This window comes from Lepisma saccharinum, chromosome 24 (genome assembly GCF_977018435.1).
Source record: "Lepisma saccharinum chromosome 24, izLepSacc3.1, whole genome shotgun sequence".
In the NCBI taxonomy this organism is placed as follows: Eukaryota; Metazoa; Arthropoda; class Insecta; order Zygentoma; family Lepismatidae; genus Lepisma; species Lepisma saccharinum.
Window position 1 is genome coordinate 41505807 of NC_139252.1, and position 10493 is coordinate 41516299.

The window sequence follows — 10493 nt, forward strand, 5'->3', positions numbered from 1 at the left end:
GCAGTTATCGTTGCTACTCAACCTTTCTCAGCTGTTGAGTGTTCCGCAGGACACGAGTCACATGCAAATTCATGTGGGGCAAATTGTCCATCGCTATATTTTTTCCTTTTGTATTATACATCCTATGCTGTTTTCAAGAATGGAATTTTCTTCTTGAGAATAATACTTTAACCTCTTCTCATTGACGTTTTTATTTCAATTCATGATCACGACGTTGTTAAAAACGGACTGAATGAAAATGGTGATGGACATTTCTCCACCGCCTTTGTACCCTAAGCAAATGCACGATTTCTTCTAACCAGAAAAAAGGAACGGGAGTAAGTTTTTACATATGTTTTTTAATTTTTCTGTGCTGTTTTTCTTTACGTACACTTGCTCAAATTCTGGGTAACACTTTACTATACCGGAGACGGATTTCTTCAAATTTACAGGAGAAAGTACTTACGCAAATAATTTTCTGTAGCGTTGTTGATGTTTGGGAATGTAGTTTTGATCCATTTTAATGCGAATGCATGTGGTTTTCTACGAAAATCTATTTCCGACGCACTATTGCTCCTGCCGCCATTTGCTTTCTGCACGAGAGCACAATGCGCGCTATTGCTGCTGCTACAAGCCGATGTTGTCCGTATATGCTAAACTGAACGAAAGGAGTTCTAACAGGCCTAACCTAACCTAGAAGGCATACCTCGTCCCCGTGATGGTTCGTGGGGCTATCGTGAATTTTTGGGCTAACGTCAATGGTTTTTGGGGTACTACTTTACTATACCTGAGACACCTGGGAATAATTTCTTTCGCACTTATTTACATTGCTAACGTACTATTCTGCATTCCGGAACACTTATTTAGGTGAAATAATTTAATTTGTTAGGAAAGTAATGCATATTCTTACATTTACGAGTACTTACTGTTCTTGTTTATTTCCACACACAACATGGCGATAGCTTACCGTTGATCGTTCCTTGAGCCAGAAAAACCATTGACGTTAGCCCAAAAATTCACGATAGCCCCACAAACCATCACGGGGACGAGGTATGCCTACTAGGTTAGGTTAGGCCTGTTAGGTTTGGTTCCATTAGCACTCCTTTCATTCAATTAAGCATATACGGACAATACGAGAGCGTATTCTGCTCTCATGCAGGAAGCAAATGGAGGCAGCAGCAAAAGCGCGTCGGAAATAGATTTTCGTACAAAACCACATGCAATTGCATTAAAATGAATCAAAATTACATTCCCGAACATCAACAACGCTACAGAAAATGATTTGCGTAAGTACTTTCTCCTGTAAATTTGAAGAAATCTGTCTCAGGTATAGTAAAGTGTTACCGTTTTTGGGGTTACCCGTGCATGATTTGTGGGAAATAAGGAACAACAGTAAGTACTCGTTAATGTAAGAAATAGACATTATTTTCGTTAGAAATTCATTATTTCACCTAAAGAAATGTTCCGCAATGCAGAATAGTACGTTAGTAATGTAAAAAATTGCGAAATATATCATTGATAGGTGTCTCCGGTATAGTAAAGCAGTACCATTCTGTTAGGTTAGGAAACATAGTTAAAATTTGGTGTCGTGTTAGGATCAGGATCTAGACATTGGAAATAATTGCGAACCATTGGCACGTGGTTAGGTTAATTCTGTTAGGTTAGGAAACATAGTTAAAATTTGGTGTCGTGTTAGTATCAGGATCTAGAAATTGGAAATAATTGCGAACCATTGGCGCGTGGTTAGGTTAATTCTGTTAGGTTAGGAAACATAGTTAAAATTTGGTGTCGTGTTAATATCAGGATCTAATTTCATCAAAACAACGTTGATACGCCTTCAGGAATGTTCCACGAAGCAGATACGTAAGTACGAATGTCAAAAATTGACTAAACGAAAAAAATTAGAGGTGTCCGAAGGATAGTAAATTTGGTATAATTTAACAATACAGGGAATTTCTCCTGTAAATTTGAAGAAATCCGTTCGGGCGATATCGCATATTTACCCCAGTGTATCCAAACATGCCTTTTTTTTACGAGATCTTTTTCTAACTGCTTACCTAACCCAACCTAACCTAACCTTGCTGGAAATGGTCCGTGTCCATTGTCGCTTTCGAATCTGACATTTATTGGCACGTCCACTTCGATCGATTATGTAATTTGGCTGTTGCACACTACAATTCACCACACAACCAGGCAAATTTAAACTTGGTACATCGTTTTTATTAAGCTGCAGTCTACAGGTAATGCTCAGCAGTTCTGCTTTTAAGTTTCGTTCGTAATCGGCATCCAGCTGTTTTGGTGTTAACAGGATCTAATCTCTTACACTTTGAAACTCACATCTTGCACATAATTGGAGCCTTTGGGAACGAAAAATAGCTTACACCTACTGTATTTTTTCTGGCCCCCATGGCGGAGTGGTTAGCACATCGCTCTACAATGCCAGAGGTCCCGGGTTCGAATCTCGGCCTGGGCATGGATGTTTGCGAGTGTCCATTCATCAATTTCATCATGTCATTACTCATCCCCATCTTCACAAATTAGCCAAAAGTAGCACAAAAAGTGAAGTAAAATAAAGCAGATCAATCAATCAACCTACTGTACTTATTTGTTGTGTTGTTAGGACACAAAGCAACAGCACAATTGCGCGGTATCTTCCAAAGTGTTACTGTTGAAAAAAAAAAAAAAAGAAAACTCCACTATCACACAAGGTACTTTCACGCTCCCTCGCATAAATGCAGATCCTATAACAAGCGGAATAGTCAGTTACAGCGTCACCCTTGTCCCGTGAGTGACGTCAGGGTTGGGACCGCTCACGACCCTCTTTTTTAAGCTTCGGGAGGGAAGACTGCGCTACTTTCTCAACTATATTATATACTTACTTTGGTGAATAGGACTAATAGAAACTTTAAGAAAAACATAGTAAAGTTTGGTTTGTGGAAGAGACGCAATATATGAGCTTAGCAAGAGCCTTGAATCTGAAGTTTGTCCAAAATACAAGTTATTGATTAATTAAGACAGGCATGTGTGTTTTATGTTGCATACCACATTATGGCTTACCAGTAGGAGTAAAGCTTCTAGTCCTGATGAAGTTACAGTCTGTACTCTACACCTAAATCGGCTAATTAATATTCGAGATATCAGTACATAAAACAGCATGGTGGTGAAGTCTTTCTTGTCCAGTAGTGTTGCGTCCATATGTCCAGAGTCTTCGGAGGCAAAAAAGAAGTGAATTCACAGGGACTGTCAATATGTTTTGAAGATTATCTTTCGAATTTGAAAAACATTCAGTTAGATGACCTTACACAAAAAAACAAAGTTTGTATTCAATCACCAGTATTGTTACTTGCACACATTCACCATAACACATTGGGTTATGACGCAAAGGCAGATTAAAGGATTGGCCGGAAGGGAAAATTGCCCCCTGAAGCACTTGAGGGCACGTTGTATTTTATTTTTCTCATAATGTCGTAAATGATTATTGATAAATTACAATTTGCTCAGTTGGAATGAAATGCAAAAAACATGATGGCATTTAAAGACACGCACAAGGACAGATTAAAGGGAGCCAATAGGAGGCTCGTTGGAGACAGCCTTACAAGGGCATTATTTTATTTTTCAGATTGATAAGTAATTTGCAAGATGGAATGAAACAAAGCAAATGTTAAGGTATTTTGCAATACAAATGACCAGGTAGTAGTTGGGGAGAACAGGAGGCAATTGTCACGGAAACTGAGAAGTGAGATGCTGTGAAAGATAGATGGAGCTGAAAGAAGGTGATAGTCAAAAGTTGGAGGACATGAAAATAATCTGGTAAAGGACTAACCTTACTATTCGACCTTTTGACTAAGATCAAAGTGTAAAATGCTTGTATCATGATTAAAAAAAAGGTAAAAAGGTAAAGTGTTCCCCTGTGCATAGCACCACGCCATGAAGGCGTATAGGGGGTGTGGGGGTAACGCCCCACACTTTCTTGATCCGGTCGTGAGTGGGGGTGATGTGATCAGCATCACGCTCCTGACCGCCTTTACCCCCCAGGGTTTCCCCCAGGTACCCATGTTATTCGGCCGCGGTAGCTCAGTCGGTAACGCGTCTGACTACCATGCTAAAGGTCCCGGGTTCGATCCCCGGCCGGTTCAAATCCGGGAACTTTTCTAACGGTGGTAGCGGCTCCGGCGCCTACCCAGCGTCGAATAACATGGGTACCTGGGGGAAACCCTGGGGGGTAAAGGCGGTCAGGGGCGTGATGCTGATCACATCACCCCCACTCACGACCGGATCAAGAAAGTGTGGGGCGTTACCCCCACACCCCCTATACGCCTTCATGGCGTGGTGCTATGCACAGGGGAACACTTTACCTTTTACCCATGTTATTCGACGCTGGGTATGCACCGGGGCCGCTTCCACCGTTAGAAAAGTTCCCGGATTTGAACCGGCCGGGAATCGAACCCGGGACCTTTAGCATGGTAGTCAGACGCGTTACCGACTGAGCCACCGCGGCCACCAGCTTGTATCATGATTGGTATAATAAATGTCTGGCTCCAATAATGAATTCAATTTGTCTGGAGGTGGCCTACTTCCTCCAAAAGACCTTGAGGGTGGCGTAGGAACTACTGTCCAAGGCCTCATTTCATTTTTTCAGATACTGGTAAATAATTCACACAGTTGGAATAAAATAAATTTAACACTGAAGCATTTTGCAACACATATGCAGAACAGTGTCAGCCCCTTGGAGCATGGAGGATACACCAATCAACGAGTCTGTCCCCCTACCATCTCCTTCAGTGAACATTAAAACTACATAAATAAGACGAAATTGATATTTTTGTATAGTATTTCGAGCTACATTATCTGTGACTGCCTCCGGAAAATATTCCCATCACCTCAGCCTCCTGACTTTTTTCCGCTGGTGCCATCACCGTAGAAAGACCGTAGTTTAGGGCAGCAGGGGAGCTGTGCCACAGGTAGACATATAGCCAAGATTTTATTTCGCGTAGAGAACCCCCCAATAAAAGAGCAATGTTTTGAGAAATTTAGGTGGTGGGAAGTACTGAAACAATGTCTTGCAATGTAGTTTCTTCTACATACACTAACTATTAATACAATTCCACACATCCCTAATTTCAACTGTAATTTTCAATCATTTAAAATTATGCTCCTGACAAAGGTATGCATTATGGCTTTCTTCAAACATATTTAACAGTTCCTCCAGTTTAATCTGTGCACAGTCCTCATCGTTAGGTATTAGGTCCATCAAGACATTTTCCACCTCAGCTTTCATCGATAAAGAGTGGAGAGCAATCTCTCAGAGTGGTGAAAGAGTGAGTTACAGAAGTCCGTAAACATTGGGTCCACTTTCCGCTGAGGCTCTTGCTAGGGGATAAGAAGCTTTGCGCACTTAGGATGAAATATAGCAAACAATGTGACATTTTACAACACGCATGTTAAGGCTGTAGGTACGTGGGCATAGGCTCGTGCCACGGGCGGTGAAAGGTATGGGAGGGGGTGAAAGATTGGAGTACTGAAAAGAACTTGACAACAGATAGGGATTGTTGAGTACAGGAGAAATATACTTCTTTTTCTAAGGTTAGGAGGGACACCGTAGAGGCACCCGTCCCTCTGAGAGAAAGTTGTTAATCCGCCTCTATTTCTAAGTAGAACAAATCCCTCTCGTTTACATAATACCTGAAAATTATGGGGAGGCGACTCCCTTGCCCCCACCAAGCCATGCCTATCCTAAAACCCCTTAATTACAAAGCGACGATGCTACCACTGTGCCATTGGAAAGGCCCGAATTGTGAGAAGAGGATGAGCTAGTCTGCTGATGCTGTACGTTGTACAATGTGGTTCAACTACTTTATGCTATATGATGATCTAATCTGTTAGGCTAATTAGGATAGATGTTCTTAACATTTATTAGTTTAGATAGAATAGATAAAAGCAGGCTAGTATGATTTTGCTGTAATATTTCTGCACTTTCATTTGCTATTGACACAGCAAGAAAAAGATAATACTGACCTACATCAGATAACTTATTGATTTAAACACACAGGATTTTTGTTTTACTCTCAAAACAAGATTTGATTATAAATATGGTTTATAACTTGATTTTTTTTTTCCATTTTAGGTACAAAATTGACCATGTCTCCAGTTTCTCCTGAAATTAAAAATTGGAAGGGACAGAAAAGAAAACGGGAAGAGTGGAAAACACAAAAGTCAGAGAAAAAACTTCAGAGAGAGCTTAAAAAGAAGAAATTGCAAAATAAAATTGAGTCGGAAGCTGCCAGCCAGAATGGCACGGTATCCTCATCCAATAAAGGTGAATTGCACACATTGAGCATTGCTGTTGCTGGATCAATTATTGACAATGCGCAGACACCAGAGCTAAAGACTTATCTCGCTGGGCAAATTGCAAGAGCAGCCTGCATCTTTAATGTTGATGAGGTAGGAAATAATATTGTTAGTACTGTAAGAAATTGTTTTACTATTTTGAAGAAAAATCTTCACTGTTTCATATCATTTGCAGAGGTTTTAATGTCATACTAAAACACTTGGCCACCTACCAATTGCTAAATGCTAATCTTGACATTATGCATGCACCTATTACTGTATCCTTCTTGCTCATAAATTTCCATATTGAATGTTATTCATCTCCTAACAAGTAATCACTTATAATATACTGCCAGTCTCCCTCCCACAATCCTACCTAGAGGTGTGGAGATCTTCAACCGGTAATGGGGCGACATGGGGTCAGCATGTCGAACTCCCAGCCGTTGTATGAGATATCCGTGACCGGGTTACGTTACTCACTCATAGCTCCCCAATTTCCTCATGATGGTAGGTTGCCACTGGTCGTGTACACAGGCTGAGAACCCAGGTGGACTCGAACCCGCACTCGGAGCCCAATCACTTAGTGCTTCTCTTAAACAGTTAGTCGTGACCAGTGACCAACGTTGGAGGAACCTCCCCTGTAGTAAATGCATTTTGAAAATCTTTAAATTTTGACAATCATGCCTCTAAGTCTCTTTTTATGTTTATGTCTATAGGTAGTAGTGTTTGATGATCTGTGTACTTCATATGAGGAGGATAGAAATGGGAACAAGCAAGTTGGGCATGGATGTTTGAAGCTTGCAAGGTTGCTGCAATATCTGGAGTGTCCACAGTACTTAAGAAAACATATCTTCCCTATTCATAAAGATTTGAGGTTTGCTGGTGTGCTAAATCCTTTGGATGCTCCACACCATTTACGTCAGCAGGATGAATCGATGTACAGGTAAGATATCAAGTTCTGTGTTGCATTTAATGAGTATCACCAGTGTTTATCATGACTTAAAAACCAATTTTTCTACCTTCAATGTTTATGATAACATAACAGTTTAATGGGCCTCCCCGGTTGAGGCACATAGTGGTTCAGATCACACTTAAACTGTATGTCCAATCTCGATTAGCCTTATACTGTTCATAAAGTGGACTTAAAACACCAAATCAGTTAATCATAATAGTTTAAACTAATGCATTGTCATTAACCATTTTGTATTTTTTGTATATAGTAGTAAACATATGTAACATACCTAGTAGGTATACAGTGGAACCTCAATTTCATGTTTTTCATGGGACCAAACTGAAAAACTTAAAATACGGGAAAATACAAAATCGAGGAAAATTTCGTAACATTTTACTATGTTGGGACCATCAAGATTGAATGTATAATGCGGGAAAATGTAAAATCCGGGAACGTAAAATCTGAGTTCCACTATATATTTACCACTAGTGTGGACAGAGCATGGCATTACATACATAGATACATGCTTATGTACATATTCTTAGTTTTTGAGTCCTTTAGAAACACATGTTCATTGATTGTTTTTTGTAAACAGTTGCCATCTCAGTTCATAATTTTGTAATTTAAAATACATATTTCTAGATGAATAATGTCCATGTGGACTGACTTTGCAGGACAAAACTGACATATGTGGATTTTTTAATATCCTGCAAGATTTACACAAACATTTTATTGATCTTGATAATTCACACGACTTGACAGCCAGATACGTTGCTTCAGAATGTGATGCATTAACCTGTAAGGAACATGATAATGTCATCAACTCATCTCCGATGAAAACTGGAGATACGACTCGTACAGCCAGCGATAAATGACTTTTACCACTACCTAAAAAAAATTGTAATCAAAATACCCCAGGCTCAGTATCAGATGAAGGTACTTAGCAGTTCAGATCCCACTGTAAATGGTAGGTCGAAAACCGATGGACGTCAAATGAAAAACTATTTGAAAAAATTACAGACATCATCATTCCTTGATTGAAATAATATTTATGGTATTATAGATCCCAGTAAATCATTGCCCTGAATCAGTAAATAGAGAATGTTGCATCTGTGGTAAAAGAAAAATATTTTTCTCAAATGTGCCACTGCATTTCCTTGGTTCAAATCCCTACTGGTGTGAGTGTTCCTTCATTATTTTCATCTAATTACTATCAATGCCAAAGTGATATCACAAAAGTAACAAAAATACAAACAATATTTTGAAAGATGTGAACAAATGCAAATTCCATGTGGTGTCTTCGTGCAGGGGAAACTACAGGCATGATGTGAATAATGGCATCAGGGTAGAATACTGATAAAGTTTCAGGTTCAAAATGTAGCCAGGGTCCAAGTTTCAGTATGTCTTTATGATTACTTTTCATTAAAGGTAAATTATTTGTTGTAGCACAATTATTTGATGTCACTCTTTGACATAGCATTCTGAATTCAATCACGATTTATATTTATTGTTTATTCGGTTTTGCCTTTTTTTTAAAAAAAAAATGCTTGAATTCATTTTTGTTACATGTGGTGCTGAGTTAGCTAAATTACTCAAAAGTAATGTATTATGGTTACTGTTACTTTGTCATACAATAATTGATTAATTGATTTAGTTTTTTTACTTTGTGTTTTGTGCCTCTTGGCTAATTTGCGAAGATGGGGATGAAATTGATGAGTGGACATTCACAAACAACCAAGCCCGAGAGGGATTCGAACCTGGTACCCTTGGCGTAGCAGCATGGTGTGCTAACCACTCAGCCACAGGGTCCGGCTTGTCATACTCAGGTAAACACTTAATTGTGTTTATTGTATCACATCTGTTCTGTGTAGTACATGCTTCCGCAGTGTAACTTTACCTGCACAAGTTAATGATAGCATTTTTTGTCCTGGCAAATAAATCTTCCAATTTATCGAATTTGAATTTTTGTTCAAGTCCCACTTTATGCACAGATAAGATCTGAACCACTTTGCCATCAGGGAGGCATATTCTGCATTTATTAAGGAAAGTAATGCAAAATAATGAATTACTATTACAATTTCTCATGTAATATTGGTAACACAAATGATGCAAGTACCAAATAAAGTTCCGTGATATTCTTCAACTCTGATTGGGTTTAATAGGGCGAAGGTTGTTTTTGTAGTATTTCTGCTAATGGTAGTTTTTTCTTTTCTTGTAGAGAAGGCATTGTTGTATTTCGTCCAATCGAGGAAAGTCATGGCTCGTATGTGAACATTGGGCTACAGGAAGACATAATAGTTGATCGCACATTGAAACCAGGACTTCGTGTCACAGTTAAGTTGCAAGGCAAGAAGAGGAGGAGAGGCATTGTAGTTTCCCCTTCACTTCCTCGGACTGAATCAGGACTGTATTGGGGATATAACGTGAGGCTGGCTGCTTCCCTTAGTAAGGTGTTTTCTCAGTGTCCATATAAAGGGGGGTATGATCTTACGATAGGAACTTCGGACAAAGGAAAGTTTATACACGAAAGTTTGCCATCGTCTCAGCATGTTCTCATCGTGTTTGGTGGTTTACAAGGACTTGAGGATGCTCTTTATAATGACAAAGAGCTCAATGCTGAGGATCCAGGATTATTGTTTGACATGTACGTGAATACATGTCCGAATCAGGGATCGAGAACCATAAGGACAGAAGAGGCTATTCTTATATCATTATCTAGCATTTGTTCAAAGTTGAGTTCAGTGTAATCTCAATGTATTGCGAGAGTGGAAATGAAGTGATCCCTCAGCAAATCATTTTAATGTTAGCATTGAATTAAACCACAATCCTTTTTAATTTTTGTGGTGTGGATTAGTGTTCACATGGTATTGGTTCCTCCTCCTCTTGTAACAGGGTGTCTATGAAGGTAGATTACAACTTCACAAGTTAATAACATGGCATGAAAACACCAGCCTCCCAATGATGGAGGTACCTGTTCTAGGCTCAATCCATGGCAGAAGCACATATCGGTTCTGATCTCACAGCCTGTCTATGCATAAATTGGACTCAAACTTTTTTTTTTCCATGTTCAGTCCACTTCATCATGTTAACTTTTCATAGCAGGATAGAATCACTAGTGAAAGGGTAGAGGTTCACTTCAGTAAGTAGCTTTCATGACATGGTGATACATTATTTTGCTTGGAAATAAAAGGAAACACAGTTCTGGAAGATTTCTGACAACTAAAGTTACCAGTCC

General features: G+C 39.3%; 1 protein-coding gene across 3 annotated transcripts in view; it reads left to right on the plus strand.

Annotated features, from left to right (window-relative positions):
* LOC145978391 (28S rRNA (uridine-N(3))-methyltransferase) overlaps nt 1–10050 on the plus strand; it is a 47035-nt gene extending 36985 nt beyond the window's left edge. The window contains exons 1-4 of one of the 3 annotated variants that reach the window (XM_083111005.1): nt 237–317; nt 6104–6420; nt 7023–7249; nt 9477–10050. In XM_083111005.1, coding sequence (XP_082967131.1) covers nt 6118–6420; nt 7023–7249; nt 9477–10005 — 1059 coding nt within the window. In that variant the 5' untranslated portion in view covers nt 237–317; nt 6104–6117 and the 3' untranslated portion in view covers nt 10006–10050. Of the gene's footprint in view, nt 1–236; nt 318–3604; nt 3790–6103; nt 6421–7022; nt 7250–9476 lie in introns of those variants that run through there. The other 2 variants (XM_083111006.1, XM_083111007.1) reach the window with 2 other exon arrangements.
* Nucleotides 10051–10493: the final 443 nt, after the last annotated feature.